General features: G+C 43.8%; 2 protein-coding genes and 1 non-coding gene across 5 annotated transcripts in view; 1 reads left to right on the top strand and 2 right to left on the bottom strand.

Annotated features, from left to right (window-relative positions):
* Positions 1 to 514: 514 nt before the first annotated feature.
* Positions 515 to 10532, bottom strand: FAM83A (family with sequence similarity 83 member A). Its single transcript, XM_030943370.1, has 4 exons — positions 10035 to 10532; positions 7103 to 7270; positions 5721 to 5845; positions 515 to 1064 (listed from the first exon to the last, which is right to left on the bottom strand). Exons 1-4 carry the CDS (start codon positions 10515 to 10517, stop codon positions 515 to 517), a joined length of 1326 nt encoding a protein of 441 aa, XP_030799230.1. The 5' UTR covers positions 10518 to 10532.
* A 1974-nt stretch (positions 10533 to 12506) lies between these two features.
* TRNAM-CAU lies at positions 12507 to 12579 on the top strand. The gene has a single exon. It is a non-coding gene; the product is annotated as a tRNA-Met (tRNA).
* Positions 12580 to 14024: 1445 nt separating this feature from the next.
* TBC1D31 (TBC1 domain family member 31) overlaps positions 14025 to 20159 on the bottom strand; it is a 23819-nt gene continuing 17684 nt past the window's right edge. The window contains exons 17-22 of one of the 3 annotated variants that reach the window (XM_030969087.1): positions 19615 to 19689; positions 17745 to 17885; positions 16735 to 16911; positions 16174 to 16348; positions 15014 to 15130; positions 14025 to 14330 (exon numbers count right to left, since the gene is read on the bottom strand). In XM_030969087.1, the coding sequence (XP_030824947.1) occupies positions 14194 to 14330; positions 15014 to 15130; positions 16174 to 16348; positions 16735 to 16911; positions 17745 to 17885; positions 19615 to 19689 (822 nt within the window). In that variant the 3' untranslated portion in view covers positions 14025 to 14193. The remainder of the gene's footprint in view (positions 14331 to 15013; positions 15131 to 16173; positions 16349 to 16734; positions 16912 to 17744; positions 17886 to 19614; positions 19690 to 20159) is intronic. The other 2 variants (XM_030969096.1, XR_004061508.1) reach the window with 2 other exon arrangements.

Here is a 20159-nt window from a genome sequence, read left to right as displayed (position 1 = left end):
TTGCTGTACAGCTCAAGGAGAGAGCTCTGAGTGCTGTGGCAGGACCTGTGCTTTCCTGCCAGCCCAAAGACAGTCCCCCATAAATCAATGTTTGATGAGAGCACAAAGGTATCCTGCTGCTGCCACAGCAATAGCAGCTTTCAGTCTCCTTATTCGAGTGTATAAAATGCATAGCTGTAAACTGTGCATTGCCCCCTTTCAGTTGCCTGGACATAAGAAACAGTTACTGTCCTTCTGGTACATAAATGCTCTGCCAGGGGCAGGTGACAGGCAGCAGCATTGTGTGAGCAGCACTATTCAGATGTGTTCTTCCTGGGATTCTGATGCACCTGAGGTTCACACATTAGCAGCCTTGGCTTTTTAATCAGGGAAATGAAGCATCCATAAGCAACAAAACAAGAGGCTTGAAATCATCCTCATTTGTATTATACAGAATTTCTATATTCATCAGTACACAAGTGATTGCTAAACAGGTCCTCACTACATTTACTTGGATTTCCAAACAAGGTGGTTATTATGCAAACAGGTTAGCTTTGTGGAGGCATCTCCAGGATGAGCTTAACCCCGTCCTGTTCGGTTCCTCTTGCCTGAGCCTTATAGGTCTGTAAATGTTCATGTTCATGTTGTTATAGGGAACGGTGGCGTTTTCGGCCATGTAGTGTGGCTGGTAGTAGTTAGGCTGGATGGCCTGCTGTGGAGGCGGGGGGGTGAAGGACACATAGCTGTGGAAGGAATTGACTCGCTGCAGAGGTGACTGGGGGCTGAAGTTGCTGTTGAACATGAGCGTTCTGGGGCTCTGCTTGCTCTGGTGGGTGCTCCCGGCGGAGAGGCTGCTGAAGTCGGACAGGGTGTTGGCGCTGCCCTGCTCGCTATACGGGAGGCTGCGCGGGGGCGCCCAGCTCCGGCTGAACAGGAAGGGGAGGCTGCGTGGCGGCGTCTTGGGGCCGCGCACGGGCTTGGACAGCGCGTACAGGTGCCGGAACTCCTCGTCAAACAGCTCCACTACCTGGCCCGTGAACTTGGAGAGGAGGTTGCGGTGAACCTGGCCACAGAGCCACGTGAAGCTGGAAGAAGAGACAAGGTAAGGGTTAGAGTTAACGCCGGCCATCAGGAACTGCAGATCCCCGCAGGGGTGATGCGATAGGCAAATGCGTTTTACTGCTGAAGCTTCTTGTCTAAACACAGGATGAAGATGGTGTCGAAGTTGAATTTCAGGTCAGTTCACATCAGTGCTCTTTAACTTGGATCAATCTTGGTTATTGCAGCTGCCTCTAAAACCTTCAAGAAACCTAGCAACGTTATGCAACCTCCTGAAGGGAGTGGTGATCCAGATCCACTGCACGGATAAATGTCAGCTACAATACCCAAGGTATGGGTGTCTGTTCCACGGAAAGGAGTTTAGACCCCTCTTTTGGGGACCTCTCTTCCATGCACAATGCTTAAATTCAGGTCTTGCCACGTCTTACCTGCACACACATAAATTGTACTTTGTGCCCTGCAGCATGCCATTCCACTTGGTAACTCTCAGCCACTCCAAGTGACATCAAAAAGACTAGGAAAAAAAAACCATCCTTTGTTTCCATTTTTCCATAATCTTTCTGCATTGGTCAAGAGAAACACTTAAAAATCCCAACCTTCCTGTCACGTCCCATACCACAAAGGAAGCTGCCACACCTGATAAATGCTTGTTTTCTTCACTGCAGAGAAAATGAAATTACAAATATTTCCTACAGCATTTCCAAAAATAAATGTAATACTTTGCTATAAAGTAAGGGAGAAACACCATAATAGTTTTAATTCTGGTAGTTCAGAGACACACCTTAGGATAACGCACGGCTTTTAAATTATTTTTCTTTTATGTGCTTCCCTAATCCACTCAGCAAACATAAATTTATAAAACCACAAGCCAGCTTGATTGTGTTGTGCAGGCTGCCATGTCTGAGCAGCAGCAGCACCAATAAAATGAGCATGGTTGAGAGAATGAAATATAATTACTCCCTGAACTGACCAGGGCTTGAGCTGTGCAGCAGAGGATACAGAGCAGCGGTGGATTTGAACCTGAGATTATTCTGTGTTGGCAAAACTCTGGCATGGTTATTCCTGCGTGACTTTATTAGCTACGCTGGATTTGCACAAGGGCTGCCGAGAGCCAGATTTGGCTGTAGGTGTGTGCATTTAAAATCTTGTCATGTTTTGATAAAACTCCTATGAAGCTCAGTGGGACTGACAGCCTGAGCTGATACTGAGGCAGTAAGACAGACAATTTACATCTGCTTGTCCAGAGCATTCCTAAGGAGGGTTGGGTTTGAGGTATACAGTGATTTTACACTGTTGCTTCAGGAGCAGGGGGAGGAGTGAAGAAATCAGTAGTTCAATGCCACTGGGCACCTATACAATTTATGCTGTACATTTTATGATTGGACATGAAAACACATAGTAAGTTACTAAAACTCAGGTACTTCTCAATCCACTGTGTTCAAATAATTCTAAATATGGACAAAACCATGGGAGCCAAGGTAAAGAGCAAGGTAACTCCCTGCTGGGTGTGTAACATCTGCTGTGCCACCTCAACATTGCCTTTATTCACTGAGCAGTGCTCTCTAAACCTTTGCATGTCCTTCATCTAACTGTTAAAGAGACAGTAGGTCAGGAATAAATTTAAAAATGCACACAATTTTTCTAGGATATCTATATTGAAGGTTACAAACTCATTAAAGGGCTGAGGTCTAAAGTGTCGTGCTTATACTTTATGTGCTAGAGATAGACCTAGTTTATAAAAGAAAAGTTAGACAGAAATAAAAATCAATTACACTTGTAAATGGCTGTTAAAAGCCTAATCAGAGGAAAAAACCTATTCTGTTCAATTTTGGTAATTTACTCCCACATGTATCTTCCTGGAGTACCTGACAGATCCTAGTTTGTGGGTTATTGATTTTACTTGTAACCCTTATAAACAGAGAAAGATCAAATGAACAGCCCAGAGATTCTCCAAGAACCAATGGCAAGTGGGTCAGCTCAAAGTGACAAGGTAAGATCTTTGTGATTATAGACAAATGCTTGTGGACTGGTTGTGTAGTGAGTCACAGCAATTTACAGCCTGTGTACTTTGCTGGAGAACAAAACAGAACTTGGCATAAAAGACTTAACAGGTTTTCATTGGCTTAGTGCTAAGAGAAGATGCATTGTTTAGTTTTAGGCCTTGTTTTGCTCCTTAGTTTACAACTGTGAGTGCTCTTTTGGGTCAGGCTCACAGAAGTCTGTTATTGTCACCACCTTCGCAGAGGGATCACTTTTCTCCCAGGTTTTTTTGGATGAGGCCCATCAAAAGAGGAAAAAGCACAAAGAAATTATGCCTGGCTTGGGGCCAACACAGATAGATGCTGCTCAGCCATCTTTCCAGGGCTTTGTCCTATGTCCTGTTACAGACCCTCTCATTTATGGTGTTCTCAGTCAAATCCCACCTCTCCTGTTCAGCACTGGAGTTGTTTTATAATGGATATCCCCTCTGCACTGCTGGAGCTGCAGTTCAGTAGGGATGTTTTCATCCCTGTGTTCACAGTGCTGCAGTAACATGCAGCACAACACCCATGGAATCTGAAATGGAAGAAAGGATGGACTGGGGTTTTCAGCTGGGCTCAGGTTTGGGTTACCCTAGATGTTCATGTTGCCAGCTGGTGGATAACCTGTGTGGGAGAAACCTGCCCCACCTGAAGTGATGCTCCTGGCAAAGCATGTCCATGTGAGCTGTTAGGTGCTGACTCTCAAGAGGCCAGTGGCTTTCAGAGTGGCAGCCAGGGAGATACTCAGCTGCCCCTGAGGGTCAAGGTCTGTGCTTTCTGCTGTTTTCATTCTGCCTTCTTTAGGAATGCTGAGCTCATGCACTATCTAATTTCAAAGTCATTTAAAAAAATGGAATAACAGTTACCATAGATTGAGGTAGAGTGACACAGAGACAGCAAAAAGAAATGCTGCGTTCTAGCCCCTCACCATAGCCACTGGCAATAAAAATCGAGAGTATGTCCTGAAGGGCTATTTTATTTCCTCAGCCTGTTCCCCCCACCACTCTTACAACTATCATGCAGAGCACAGCACTTTGGTGAAATTTGGTGCTGTATTTTAAAATCTTGGTATCAGTTTTAAGATCTAATCCGATGTGATTTCCAACAAATGCATTGCAGAAGAGTTTGAGTCTGTTTCACTCAACATCATTCTTGTTTATACCTGAAGAGGTTGGTGGATAAGATTTAGGCATAACAAAAATCTTTCAGGTTAATAAAGTGAGAGCTAGCAAGAAATGCCACATACTGGTAGCCAGCTATAACCCATGTGAATTGCAAACTGGTGCTGAATGTGCTGAAGTTAAATAGGTTTTTATAGTTTTAAATACATTTGTTCCTCACCACGCTCTCTGTTTGTGTGGAGATATGGAGTTACATAGCTTGACAAGGTACTTGAGATTAGAAGATATTCAACAGCAGTAGAGAAAGACAGAAGTGACTGCACAGGACCTCAGGTGTTTTTGGTATTGAAAGAGAAGCCAAAAGGAAGCTTCTTGGTCAAAGAAAATAGATCTTGTTCTGTCCTTCTCCCACACATCCTTCACTTCTCTATACAACTCTTTTGTTGGATTTTAACACATCTTTGACAAGGGATTAAAAAACACCCAAAATAACAAGAAAACAAAAGAACAGTCAATAAAAAAACCCCAGCCTTGAGTGTCCACTGAGTTTTGTCTGGTGGTTCATTTGGAAGTGGAATGAAAAGTGGGTGACTGTGTTAGTGTACATCTGAGCTCCTGCAGCTCATCCCCAAAAATTCACTTTTTCCTTTGTTACTGTAGTTCTGTAAACTTCCTGGTGGCACAGCTTTATCAGACCAGAGGCATTTAAGCTTCCAAATCATAAACTGGGATTAAGAAAAATAATCGCATCCTTTAAATTAAATAATCACCTCTTGTATTTTTGTACCTGGATTTCTAGGATACACTTGGTCATTTGTGAAACATATCTATGTAGCCATGATGCTCAGAAACTTCATTTATTTGATGCAAGCTCAGTCTCCTGAAATTCCCTGACCAGAGGATCTAGGATCTTACTTAAAAATCCAGTTGTTGAGATGCTATATCCACTACCTGAAATAATTACAGCAGCACAAACAATACAAACAAAGAAAAAAAATTTAAAAAAGGAAAAAAACAAAGGTCCAGCAGTTATGTAGATATATACTGCCTACCTGTTAATGAAACACATGGAAAAACAGTAAGTCTCTGAAGTATTTCTGTTTTACCTTTAATCACTAAATTTGTCATATGAAGAACAAATCCTCAGATAAGCTGAGTGACATATGCTAATTAAGGGATCCCGAGGGAGACAGAAATGTATCATGTCTCATGATCACAACACCTGAGAGCCCTAACAATGAGGAAAGCATAATATTAAGCTGTACACATTTCTAGCTTTGCCTCAGGGCTGTACTGGCAAAGTTGTTTACATTAGTTTCTGAACATTTAAATTAAAACCCATGCTCCATAAAGAACTAAGAGCAGCTTTAAAGCAAGTTAAGTAGATTTTGGAAAAATGGCACATATTTGAAAACATTAGGTGGTTTTTGTTAAACAAAAGCTTCTTACCTTACAAAGACTTCCATGGCACTTTTTTTGGGAAGAAGTATTAAAAATCATAGAAGAGTACCTAGAGATGAAGTGCAATGGCTTATCTCACCTGTAAGATCCAGAGAGCACATATCTCCAGTCAGAGATAAGAAATTTTTCTTGAATTTTTCCTGAAAATTTCCTGCCTGACTTGGCACAGTAAACCTCTCCTGTAACACTGCGGACTGAAATATTCTGTAAATAAAAATAAAATTGAGTGAATTACATGTCTTTTTAATTAAAAATCAGACAGGGAGGACCCCCTTCCCCCACTGCCTTTAGCTCTTCATTGCCCCAAAGTCAAATTTCTTTATGGAGACTCTGATGTGATATCTGAAGGTTTGTGTCTAGAAGAAACCTAGCCAAGGTCTCTCACTTGCCAGGGGTTACTTGTTGCACTGGGGATAAAAACCTGCAGGAAGCTCAGGCAGGTGGAATTGAGCTATGTGACAGTAACTGACCCTACCCCAGCCAAAAGGAGTGGGCATGTGTCTATAGCTGGGAGCAGCCTGTCGCCTTCCACTGACACCCCAGGCACAATCTGCTGTAGCTATACACTCTGATTTACACTGGCTGTCCCATGACACAGCAGGGCAAAACCTCTGCTCCTCCAATCCATGTGGGCCTGCAAGGACGCACATGCAAGGACACACTCTCTTTAGGAGCGAGGGTTTACAGGCATGCAAACACCTATGAACGTGCATTAATAATTTCAGCTTCTTTATATATTTGGGATGGAATTCAGCTGTTGAAAACCAGGTGTCTGGTGCATGTGTAAGGTGCCCTCAGGTCTCCTGTGAGCCCACAGCTGCCATTCCAGAGGTCTGTGGCCTCTGCAGTATCCCCCATTCCCCAGGCAGATGCCATAGGAGCTCTACAGCATCTCAAGCAACAACTGAAATAATCCCTATGAGGGGTTCTTTTAAAGCCAGCTCCTTCTGACAGAGATGAAGGCAGATTAAACTAACAGCCACCTAAATTTGAGAGCTTTTAACATATTTTATCAGAATTATGTTAAAATTTTAAAAGAGCTTTAACACATTTTATCAGAAACCACACAGTGCAACCAAGCTATGACTATGCAAAAGAGTTTGTGCACCTTGTCCCTGTGGCTGCCAGACCTCAGCTGCTGCAGAGCTATTAAACAGAAGCAGCTCTAATGCCTATGTTAGATAACTCTACTAGGGAAATCTAAGTCCTGTTTTAAGACTTCAGGGCCAAGATTACTTTCATCTGAGGACCTAATGGAAATGCCTTACCTTTCTATAATATCCATGGGAAAACATAGGCATCTTCAAAGAGGAACTGGGTGTGCTAACACTACCCCAGGAAATCTCTTGCACCCTTTTAATTAGAAGGTGGATTGACCCCAGCATAACCATGCTTCTAGCTCAGAGTGCCTGCAGTTAGGCAGACAGCTCTCAGCCCAGGAGCTTCACAGAGCCACGGTACCTTGAAGAGATCCTCAGAAATCTGCAGCTTGTCGCACATCTCCGAGAAGAGATCTACACTGCTGTGATCCAGCAGCAGGTAAACAAAGACCATGCGCTTGTTAGCTGCCTCCAGGAGGTCACAGAGAATCTCAGTGTCTGTGAACACATCCATCACAATGGCCAACACCTTCAGAAAAAGAGCAGAGGCATTAGCAGAGTCAATTTACATCACTTAAGGTTGCTATTAGGACACTGTGGTGTAGTTTATGTTTAAAAATATTCCAATAAACACAAATATTTAGTTATATGTGGATATTTTTTCTGGTTTTCTCCCTATAAGTGCCTGAATCATTAAATTGATTAAACATATTGCCTCATTGTTTTATGCCTCATATAAAGCCAATGTAACACACAACATATGACAAGATGACACATGAATTTGTAGGTGAGATTTCAGCACTAGGAAATATATTGAAATACTTATCAGAGAATGATAAGGATGTGGCTAAATAAAAGACCATGGCCCTTTCCACAAGGCTCACTAGGTGTCATAAGCCACACACATTCAGCAAGAATCCCTGGATGGTCCTTTCTCTTTTATGATTTACACCTGGACAGCCCTGGCTTTAAAAAGCCTCACTTTTGTTGGTGGGGTGATCAAACAGCTCCATGTTTTTGAAAACACTGATTTATAAACTAACTGTTAGAATTTGACCACACATCCTTGCTCCCCAATTCACAACTAGCAATACTGTAAAAGTCTCAGGACCGGGCATAAAAGCCCTGACAACTATTTAAATGCACAGCCTGCAGCCAGTGTGGATCAAGGGAACTGTAAATGTGATAGAAAACCAGTTCCATACTAGAAAGTGCTGGTCTTGTCTGATGTCTGCTGTTGCCCATGGAAAGGGTCAAGTCAGCCCAGCTATCACCTGACTTACCTTCAGGAGGTTCTTGTTTCTCCACTGACTGGAGAGGGAACCTTTGATAACTGCTCATGGGATATCACCTTCAATCAAAACAAACTTTACAGCATCTCTGTAGATCTCTCTAACTAACTGCTTTCAGCTTTCTCTGAATCTCACTCCAAAGCCTAAGCCCACACCTAACAGCAAGCTTATTCCCCTTGCCACCATGAGGACATCCTACAAGACCAGGCACATCCTTTGCAGCCATCATCCTCTTCAGGCAGCCAAACAATTTGAGGAGCAGTGAGGATCCCACATCTCCTCCTGCTGCCAAAGAGCTTTGCCATGGCTAGGCGAGCACAATTATGTCAAATATCTCACACCCACACTTCCTGTTAATGCCCCAGCTCCAGACCATTCTCTCTGGTTCTGCTCTTTACCACCTGTTCCCAATTTATATTTCTGCATCTGACTTTCCTCTTTTACTTGCAGTACTCTTCATTTCTTATGCCCGAATTTCGTTTTGTGATTTGCACCAATTCACAGATGTGTTAAAGTTGTAGCATCCCTTGCTAATCCTTTGCAGTTTGAGATCATCTATAAACACAGTCTTTATTCTGTTATTTAATTGTGTAATGCATGTATCAAATACCAGGCTATCCAGGATGGACCCTTACCAGATGATAATTAATAACTGGTGCCATTGGAAAACTGTGCTTAAAAAGCAGTTCACAAATTTATACTGTTAGTGTCACTTCAGCGCACTCTCGTAATGTAAATTAGATGATTAAAAAGGTCATGGGAACCATGGGTTTATAATACATTTCCCAATTTTTTGCCTATAAGTTTTCTCTTCTTGGGACAGAAAATTGGTCTGGATTGATATTTTGATTTATTGATATTTCACCTGATGCCTATTGTATTATTCCAGAGACATTTCTTCTGTTTCTGCATCTTTCTGACGCCTCCAACTTAAAAGTACATGACATTTAATTCTACTGGTGTGGTAAGCACTTGTACGCTTTGAGAGCAGTTGCCAATGGGGATCCTTCTCCCCTGCCATTACACTCTGTGTTATCAGGGCCAGCACCTGCCCTTCCTTGCAGGGGAATAACAAAGTGGAAGGAATCCAGAGGGCTCAGAAGTCTGTGCTGGGCAGCACTACTGCATCCTGGCTTGGCTCCTGACCATTCCTGGGTGAAACTGCTGCTGCTCTTTTGAATTTATGTAAGGGCAAAACTCCTGGATGATGGTAAACGCAGCCCTGAAGTACCAGGGTTTTTTTTCCCAGGAAAAGAGGGCTGCTAGAACACACATGACATCAGTTTTCTGTCCCACTCCAGCTGCTCAGTTCCTGGTTTCCCAGAGTGTGGGCAGCCTGGCTTTGGCTTGTGGCTGGCACCTCTGTGGCCTCCACCACCTGTATGTAGTCAGAGGCATCTGCACCTTTCCCACATGCCAGGTTACACTGCAGAGTCTCCGTATGGAGCCCACATGACATTTTAACTGATACAGGCAACATATTAGGGATGAAAGGTCTATTTTTCTGGATAATTTCCTTCCTCTGGGGATGGCTGCTGACATACCAGACATAATTGCCTTTCTTCGGCCTCCCCTTCACCCACATCTCCCACAAATCCTCTCCAACAATTCCTAATGGCTGAGAGCTCACTTAGGCTTAATTCTCATTAATGGTGCAGTGGTCTGAACAGATAAAACCATCCTGCTGGGGTGGTACATCAGAAGGGACAGAGCCAAGCTGCCCTTTCTGCAGCACATTTAATCCACTGGGTGAATGGGAGGTTACAAGAGAGAAGAGGGAATGCTTTTTTTAAAGCCACCAACATAAAAAAATCTTGGTGTGAGTTAAAAAATTTTTGAAAAGCACTGCCTGTGTTTAACAACAAGCTCTCATAGACATTTTCTAGAGCAAAGCTACACTGCAATGCACGGGGCTACCTTGGATTAAACACCATGTTCACCTGAGTTTGTAAGAGCAAGAAAGAACTGAGTGCAGAGGGAAGGACAATTCTCTCCTCATACCTGAGTGGTCTTGTGGATGTACCGGCGTATGATGTCTCTAATGTTGCTGTTCTTCTCTGTTTGGAAATACACAGTGGCCGTGGATTTTTCCTTTAAATAGGGCTTCTCTGCAGTAATCCATGTGTGGAGCAGAGCCGGCTCACTGCTGTCAGAAATGGTGGGGAAGTAGGTCCCCGAAGGCAGCGACCCGGCGTCGTTCTGCTTTGGCGCGGCTGCCCCGTCGGCACCCGGGGACTCCTGTGCATAATAAGACTCCCGGGCGTTATCCTTGATGTACTGAGCTTCCACCGAGGAAAGGAAATCCACCTCACCCTCTTTGCTTAGAGTTTCCCGGTAAGAGTCTGTCCCACCATCCAAGAAGGCGTCGGTGGCCAATCTGATGCTTTCGTTGTGGCTGAAGTCCACTTTTGTCAACTTCAGGGACTGGTTCTTGATATCCTCCAGCCTCTTCCTTATCTTGCCCATATGTCTGGGGTGGTTCATGGCTCTTTGTCGCAGCAGCCGATCTGCCGGGCAGGCACCATGCATATGCGTGCCATAAGCAATGCAATCGTCCTTCTTGTTTGAGGGTTGCATTCTGGCATGAAATCGCCTCGGCTGAACGAATTAACTATGAATAAAAATAAAGAGATCTTATTACCACAGGCAAATTCACACTCCCTGAATTTGTCTCTACAATTATCTTCAAAACGAACCTGAAGCTTGCTTCTCAGGTGCTGGTGTACTCCGGCAACAATCTGTTTCCAGATGGGACACAAATGCAAAGCTGATTAGATTGCTTATCTGAGAGGCACCCACCTCAGCCCCAGGGCATACGAAGAATTCGAGTCAAATTTACCACGGCCGTCGGATTCGATTGTATTTCCCTTCCTGTCGCATCCTGTGAAATATGAGTGAGGAAAGCACTCAAGCAAAAGCAGGTAGGCTCCCAAGCATCATTGCACAATCTTCAAAACAGCTTGAGGCTTCTCCGTCTTCCCATAGTATTCGTTAGGGAGAAAAAACAGCTCTGATGGTGAACTGGAACAGAGACAGCAGCCACGTCCATGGCTTCAGAACAGCAAAAAGGGTCATGGGCTCTGTTCTGCACCTACATGCTGCCAGGCAGGCTTAAAAATAGATGTGAACTTCGTCACTGTACCCCGTCCGGAGTATGGTGCTATTACCATAGACGATTCACTCACTTATTTCTCTAAAGCTTTGTGACTACGCCATCCTATTAAAAGAAAAATACCCCTTTCCAAACATCCTGAATATTACGTGGAGGGAGGGTTGTGAGCTGGCCTCAAAGCATCAGAAATACAAACACTCATCACTTGATTGTGCACATTTAAGGCTTTTTTTTTTTTTTGTGGTGGTGGTGGTTGGTTTTTTTTTGGTTTGGTTTTTTTTTTTTTTTGTCTTCCCAGGCTGCAGCTTCTGGAGTCACGTTGTCCCCGTGGCAGCTCTCTGCTGTGTCATTAGGAGGATGGAGCGCGGGTGACAGAGCAGAGCCCGGGGGCAGCCGGGCCGGCCGGTCTGACCGAGGGAGGCGGGGCGGCAGCAGCTGCCCGAGGTGTCCATACCTGCGTGCGTGCCTGGCTGCAGCGCCACGTGTGACACACTTCCCGCAGCCGGGTGGGCTGGCCTCGCCCCGCAGCCCTGTGTGCGTGCCACGGCTCCGGAGGGATGCGGGATCCAGGGGATGTGCCGGCCCGGGCTCTTGTGAGGGCGGCTGAGGCCGTGTGGGGCAGGGAGAGGGTCCTGCCGCCCTGGCGTCAGCAGCACGGCTGTCTTCAGGGACAGCTTTTCAGGGCTTCACAGATTCTGGGGCTATGTCAGATGCCCTACAGGGTGGGGGGAAAAAAATCACACGTAAAGATGAGACAAAGATGTACGAAACACAGAAGAGCATGAAATGGCTCGGATATTAATCCCGGAACGACCACGTGGGGCCGAGGAGGGGCGGTGGCGGGGCCGGCCCGAGCTTCTGGGGTGATTTTAAAAACTACCCCGACCCTCCCTCCGCCCCCAACATCCGCCCGCAGCTGCCAGACGCGGCCGAAAGTCACTAATTATCTCCTGACCTGTTCTGCGCAATTAGGCCGAAAATGATGCCATCTAATTACCCTGACATGCAGGACTGTGCCCTGCCAACGCCGATCGGGGCCAGGGACGGCCCTCCCCTCCTCGGCCAGGATCTCTCATGGTCACCCCGGTGTCCCTCACGTCACCCTGGTCCCCCACACAGGGCACGGCGGGGCTCCTCACGGGTTATACTGTGGGGCCTCACACTGTCACCCTAGCGCGGCCCCGCTGTCACGCTGCGGTCCCGCATGATCACTGCGAGCCCCCGCACGGCCAGCACAGGACCCCGCCCGGTGTGGGCGGAGGAGGGGCCGGGCCGGGCCGGGCCGTGTCCTCCTGTGGCCTCAGCGGGGAGTGAGGCTGCCGGTAGGATCAAGAGCCCTCACGGAGACAATCGCTGCAGCCGCCTCGTTAGCGCAGTAGGTAGCGCGTCAGTCTCATAATCTGAAGGTCGTGAGTTCGATCCTCACACGGGGCACAGGCGGGCAGCTCTTTTACTCTCGGCCGCGTCCCCCGCGCTTTTAGCGGCGACAAACTCGCACGACACGGCGCCCCGAGCCGGTCGGTGACTCCCAAGCCGTGCTTGTCGTGATTTCCGAAGCGGCGGTTCCCGGTCAAGGCTCTGTCCCTGCCGTTTCTGGGCCCGCTGTCCCTGACTCCTGCAATTGTTTCAGCTTTTGGCAGCCGCTTTGCAGCCCCTGGGCTGTCTGCGGGCCCTGCAGGGTGTGGGGACGGGGAATGGCTCCTGCGGTGGGCAGCGGGCACACCCGGGGTCGGGCTGTGGGCAGGGCCCAGGAGCTGCTGTGGGGACACGGCCCTGCCTGCGAGAAACGCTCCAGTTTATGCACGTTTACAGCTTTACCCTTTTACAAACCATAAGCACATACAGACATAGCCCATGGTGCAGGCCAAAACCTCAGTGGGTTTATTATTTCCCTTTAAATATAGAAATAATTATATGTAAACTCCAAGACAATCATCAGAAAAATGACATTTTTCCTCATCTACTCCCTCTGCCTCTGAGATGATCTTGGCTTGTTGCATTTTTCTCCCTTCGAAAAGGAATGATGCCTCTTCTCTGCACTCTGCTGAGGGCTGCAATGAGATTTCTATGGATCCTGGATGCTGCTAATGTGACTATTTCTACTTCCAGATGCAGAGGATGTTAAGGCAAGGAAAACCAAGTACCTTTGTGCTTTTAGGTTTTTGTGTAATTTAATGAGAAGCAGAGAGGCTGTTCCCTGCCCCAGGTGACAAAAAGCTGCAGGTCAGAGGTATCATCCTGGGTCTGCTCAGTGCCTCAGCCCCAGGGCCAGCATGAGCATCCTGCTCCCATACTGGGGCCCCAAAGAGCATCAGCAAAACCCCAGGGGAAGCAGAGCAAATTAAGATCCCAGTCCTCATATTTTCACAGGGCCAAGTCTACCCCTGTATCAGCTCTGTGTGTAGCAATTATGGATGATTCGCTTTCATTTACTTTGCCCTATTCCCTTTTACTGTAACATCACATAACGTTCTTGACTTGGGTCAAAAGCATTAGCCACCAGTACCACAAGCACTATGAAGAGCAAGGTATTTGTTTAGATCCTCTCTCCCATTCTTTCTCATGAAATGAACTTGCTAATATGTGTAACAACTACATGCATCTCCAGCAGCAGGTGCTCCACACCCTCTCTGGGCCTTGGTTTCAATGTTTGGCTCTCACTGGAAAGGATTCTTTTCTCTGATTGCAAATTTCCCTGCTGCAACTTGTAGAATCCACTTCCACATCACTGACAAAACCCACATTTTTAACAGTGGTTTGTTTCTTCAAGTCAGGGCAGCCACCAGAAAAAAATGAAGTACACAAATACTGCACATTCAGTAACTTAATAGTAAAAAAATGAGTTTATTTTAGAAGTAAAAAATAACAAGAAGGTTACAAACAAAAGCCATATTTTCTAGCTAGGATTTTATTCTTATATAAAAATATCTCCAAAAGCCTTTAATAAATTTATGATCCATCCTGAATCACACTATACACACTATACATATTTAGCTTTTCACTGATTAATAATTTGAAAGTGCAGCTAAAGGTCCAGTGCAAATCACCTCAGGGTGACCACGCTGTAGCTGGGGAAGGAGCTGGAGGGAGCCTGGCTCGGGCCCGTGAGGTGATCCTGCGTCTGAGCTGCCGCACCTTGGCCATCAGCTCCTGCTCCCGGCATGCCAGCTCTGCCCGGCTTCTGTCTAAAGACAACCAAGTGCAAGAAACTTAACATTGCAACTAGTGGTTTCCCATAAACACTACAAATACCTGTTGGAAAACAGACACCTCTGGCAGAGAAATGCTGGTTTTCAGTACCACTGGATGTGAAGCAGCCCTCAGACCGGTGAGATAAAGTTCTTTGAAAGCAGTGCCTCTGTTGGCTACTAAATCAGATGCTAATGGGGGCTACAGCAGGTCCAGAGGTTCCCATTGCCTGCAGACGTTTGTACATAAGGTGCATTGGAATTTAAACTGCTTTCACTGCCAGAGTAACTAGGACAGATCAGAGGAAATCAGATTTATTCTTGACTATAACTCCCAGTCAGATTTTGATGAAAGACAGCTCTACAGCCTCTCAACATTCCCAAATCATAAACGGCTATGAAGACAGGAAAAGCATGGGCAAGATGATCAGGTCAGAATGCAACTAAACTAGGCTGAGGTTTTACTAGGACCACTCTCATAACATGACACACTTCAGGCACTTCTCACCTGCGCCATCCCTGGGAGCAAAGACATTTTCTACAGGTGAAAGAGAACACAACAATAAACTGGTTTACTATCCACTAAACACCTACACAACTAATGGCTCAATCACACAGCTGGGTGTTACAGCAATGCTCTGAAACCAAATGTGAAAGAGACTCCTAACTCAAACACTTACTGTGTGGTGATGATGCTAATGTAGACAGATCATTGTGAGAGATGTTTCCAGACCCTGGCACCTGCTGGACTTCTACCCCTCTTTCTGTACACCTGGCCTTCAAATCACACAGTCTCTCTGTGGGAAATAGAAAGAAGGGTTCTTTGTAAATTAAAAATATTGAAGTTTCTAGTGAATTTTTCTAGCTGGAGGTAAAACAGTTTTTCTCCAGGAAGCAAAGCTAGAACAATCACCCACTCCACTTAATGGCAAGTACAATTTGCTCAGAATTAGAGGTCAATGTTTCTACTCTTCGGGTCAAAGCTATGTATCACAGCATTTCATTTTAAGGAATTACAGCTCTGTAATTTCATTAATTTCTTAAAATTCCCTTCAAGAAATTACAGCTCTTTAAGAAATTACATGTGCTGTTTCTTCCTATATAATTAATCTTCTGACAAACAGGCCACTAAGATCATATGGAATATGGCTACTCATGCTTGTAGTTTTAGGAGCCACCCATTTTAATTATGCACAGTTGCAAAATACTCCATACTAAGACATTAGGTAAATAAGGACAAAGGCTGAAAAAGTTTGCCCAAAGCAATACTAATCACCTAACCCTAATATTAATCACTAATTTTATGTAAGCCTTGGAAGCATGGTGGGGGGTAGCAGAAATACCTGCAAAATCACAAAAATGCAGCACTTGAGAAGGATGTACTGACCAATTCTGGAAGCATATAAATGTGTTTGTTTGTTTTGTTGGTTTTTTTTAACAAACACTTGGAAAAAGCACTTACTGGTATAATACTGTATGTCAGTATTATACCAGTTCTTGGTATAATACTGTATGTCATAGGACAACATTATTTGACAGGAAATTTCTAATGGATGTGATTTTAAAATTATTTTAAGATGAGCTAGACCTGTGCTCCTACCAAAAATGCCATTTATATTGCTGCATTTGATAGGTATCAAACTGAGATTTCTTTCAAAGTCTGGCCTTGGAAAACAGATACATCTGTTTCATGAAAGAATATTGCCAATAAGCACTTATGGAGTGCTTAGTAAAGGAGTTATGCTTAAGTTTATTCCTAATAATGAACAGTTCATTTGTGTTCAGTCGTTGAATCCTTCATGCCAACATCCACACAGAACTGTCTTATCTACATGCTCACCAAAACAGCCATGTTCCCTTTGCAGCTTCTCAGCCAATTCTAACTCATCATTCATTTTGTCATCTAAGAACTGCTTCCTGTGCCCATTTGCAGCAGCAGCCACCTTCTGCTCTTCCTCCAGTTGGGCTTTATTCTGTACAACATCTTCCTGCTGTGCAACAGAGGTATTAAATGTCTTCAACAGATGTGTTGCAAGGAAAAAGCAACAAATAGAACCATCTGGATTATTACAGATTACACTTCACCCTATAATCAAAATATGGTAGTCAGCTGTGTGAAGGTTTCATTTTGAAAAATATCTCGTTCAAACATCTGGAGAAAGGTAAAAGTCTTGGGTCAGAGAATAAAAATAAGAGGAACTTACAGAAATAGGAATATGCTTTCCTAAGGCTAAAACACCCTTACCAATTCACTCTTGTGCTTCCAGAAACTCCCAGTCAAAACAGAAAAGGAGAATTCTAACAAAATATTTCTCTAATACATTTCAGCTTTCTGCACTCCCTGTTATAGGCAGTTATGTTTTTTGCCAGGCCCACTTAGAAAAAGAAATTATGCAAATACCTTTTTTTCTTCTGCCTCCCTCATGGCCTTGAGCAGTTCAGCTTCTCTCACCCTATTGTCATGCAGGAGCTTGACAATCTCCCTGTAGCACTCCTCCTGGTCCTGCTCATTGTGCCTGGGTCTCCAGTCAGTGTCAGTGTGCTTCTGCTCAGCTCTGGCTAAATTTTCTTCAGCCACCTAATAAAACACCTTTCTTACCAGAAATTCAGTCTATTCCAACTGCACAGCCTTACCTACAGACCAGGCAGGATAAACTGAGGTGTTCTCCAGGATCCCTGTCAGATGGCCCTGCTAGAGCCACTAGCTGCACTAACAGGTGCAGCTGACATAAGATTGATACCTGAATGCCAATACTTTCACCCACATCCATCTGCTTCCAAAAATCAAATGCTGTTTACAAAAATTCAGACCCATATGTTTATTTCTAGACAATACACAAATGCAGATGCCAAGCATATGGGCAGTGGGATAGCTGCAACTATTTTTCCAACTGTGCAGTTACGAGTTCTGAGCTTGAAAATCTGAGCAATTCCTAATGTCAAGCTACACACATTCATTACTGAGATCTAGAAGACAGCTTCTACAGCTGAATTTCCTGCCAAGTACTACCAACTGAAATCTCCTTTGAGGCTATCTTATATTTTGTTATGGTTACAAACAAAACATGTTCCTTATCAGGAGGATAACTTGTTTTGAAAAGCACTTTTGAGTCTTACATGCTTTCTAAGTCCTGAGAAGTAAAAAAATAAAAGCTAATATTTCTGGCAGGTCCAGAGAATTTCAATATTATACAGCTGTTTGGACACTTCAGTCAGATTTTTGGAAATCTCAAAACTTTAAACATAGAATCTTAATCTTTTAATATAGGTATCTAGAAATTAGATTTCTTTAGCAAATATTTCCATATGGACTTGAACTAGTTAATTACAGTCAAAATACTATTAACCAGTACTACTTGTATAAGTTAGCATATTGACTCCCCAGAACACGTTAAGATCCAATCATCTTACTGTCTGAGCTTTCTGTATTTCTTCTTTATCTATTTCTATCAATCTCTGAACACGTTGATCTTCCAGATCCACCTTTCTTCGATGGGCTTCCACCTCTTCTTTCATTTCCTTTGTAACTGCCTCTTGGTCTTTGATTAGATGCTGCCAAGCATACAAACAAAAACCATTGTTGCTAAGCTACTAGCTCACATTGGTAATTCCATCTCTTTAACATTTATTAAAGTATCATTAAAGTAGTATTTGAATATATGCACACATCTCATCCCACTACATATCATAACTGTCCAAAGAAGTCATAGACCCTGCTGTTTTATCCACTTGGAACTAGATGAAGCATGAGTCATAACAGTGGCCTGAGTCCTGACAAGGGATATAATTCCATTCTCCAGATTACTGTGGTGAATAAAAGCAGAATTCCAACCTAAATGAACTAGATTCATCATGAAAATATTCTGCAATTTATGGCAAATTTTAGCCAAAACCCCAAAATGTTTCATAACTATAAAGTGTGTTTCATGGCACTGGGGTTTGTAATAAACACATCTGCAGCCTGAATGCAGAGATGACTTGCTGAAGTAGTACAATCAACAGCAGATCTAGGAACAGCATTTTAGCTTACCACCTTTTCTTCACATTCACCAGGGCACATCTACACAATTTTCTGCAGAAGTTAAAACCCCTTCCCAGGCCTGTAAGAATCTACTGAGCAACTGAGCAAAGTCAACATCCTTTGAAGCTGGAGCAGGGACCCACGCTGACAGCAGTGAAACAGTGCAGGGAAAGCCTGTCTGCACAGACTCTTGTGGGCAAACAGAGATCCTCAGCTAGTTAAATAATTGCTACCTTTCTAGCCTAGAGAGGATGATCACTGTAAAATTAGTTCCTTAGAGAGCTGACTTTACATATACTGGAATAGAAATGAGCTTAGCCTGGTTTGTGTTATGTAGCCACAATACAGTTGGCTGTGTATTGAATAAATAAATGCTAACAGAAATTTAGCCCAGTCATGCTCAGTATGGATTATAACAAGTTTATGACCAAAAGCTTTAAAAAAACCAAAGATAAACTGGCATGTTTCAAAATGAGGGTCAGAGAACTCGATGACTACTTCTCCTTTATTCTATTGGATCTACACATACTCAAGATGGATACATGTAGCTTTGATTTCTAAACACTTAACTGAGTATTTTTAATCAAAATGAACATTTCTAAAGCCTTCCATTGGCATCCTTGCAGTAATTTATAATAATTATTTATAATAATTAACTAAAATTTAACTTTAAACAGAATTACTGATTTATGCCATTTATTACTGAATAGCCATATTTCTGAATAAATCAGTCATTTCAGAAAGGAACTGCACATTCCTGACGAACCATCCACTCCTTTTTGCTTAATGATGTTGTTGGCAACTAGACATTTTTTCATCACCTACATCAATCTGCTATACTGTTCTCTCCAGAAAATGCAGATATGTCTGGATATCACAGATGAAAAGGTGGGAGTTTCTGGATGAGGAACACATTGTTATACACTTATTTCTTATTTACATGTTCCTCACTTCCCCAAGCAGCTGAGCCCATAACTAAACCCTGTAGGAACCAAATGATACCTCAGCAGAGGAGAAGAGTAAAACAGAGAGGATATGACTACTTTCACCCAAAACTCCCCAAGATAATAGTGAATTGTGTTAATGCTTTTATCAACAGAGGATTTACTCTAAAAAAAATTCATTAAAGAGAAAAAAGAGAAAAATACCAGGCCCCCATTTCTCCTCACAAGGTGTGGTTGGATGAACACAATCAAATCCAAGAATTTCAAATGAACAACCATTAAATATTTGTATTCAGTACAGTTCCCCAATAATTACCTGTTCAAAAAGCTGCTTCTGTGATTCAGGTTCTGTATCTTGGACAGCAATTGTTTCCTGCTGTCTCATAGATGCCTTGTGGAGAAGAGAAACACATGGAAATACAGTAAAGAAATTCTTCTGCTTTAAAAAAACATTATTGAAAAGAATGTCCAAACCCCCATGCCTCTAAGTTCTGGTTAGTTTTCTGTCATATGAAGAATGGAAAATACTGCATAACAAAAGCACAGGGCAAGGTGGAGAAGAGGCATAGAAGAGTTTTGCAACCAGCTAAGCTATGTTAGGCAAATACCTGTCTTGAACTAATGTTAAAAACCTGCCACATGCAGCTGTGAATTGAGAAAGGAGTCCCTGAAGCCAGAATGCTGTGGAGGGCAGTGGGCAGAAGGAGAAGTGGCTGCTTTGCACCTGGCAGAACCTGAGCTGAGGAGTGTTGCAGTGCCCTGACTGCAGAAACAGCCACCCAGCTCCACTGTGCTCTGTGAAGTGTGTTGCTGAGGAATAGCCCTATAAAGGGCCAGTAAGTGCCCATGAGTTGCAAACCC

Source organism: Camarhynchus parvulus, chromosome 2 (genome assembly GCF_901933205.1).
Source record: "Camarhynchus parvulus chromosome 2, STF_HiC, whole genome shotgun sequence".
NCBI lineage: Eukaryota > Metazoa > Chordata > Aves > Passeriformes > Thraupidae > Camarhynchus > Camarhynchus parvulus.
The sequence above is the reverse complement of the archived record's forward strand: the minus strand, read 5'-3'. Positions and strand labels throughout refer to the sequence as shown.

Excerpts from the sequence above, each read along its gene's own strand:
- FAM83A (XM_030943370.1), bottom strand. The coding sequence starts at position 10,517 with ATGAACCACCCCAGACATATGGGCAAGATAAGGAAGAGGCTGGAGGAT. Across the intron at positions 7,271-10,034 it reads ACATCCACAAGACCACTCAG|GTGTTGGCCATTGTGATGGA; the intron begins GTATGAGGAGAG and ends CTTTTTCTGAAG. Across the intron at positions 5,846-7,102 it reads TTTCTGAGGATCTCTTCAAG|AATATTTCAGTCCGCAGTGT; the intron begins GTACCGTGGCTC and ends TTTTATTTACAG.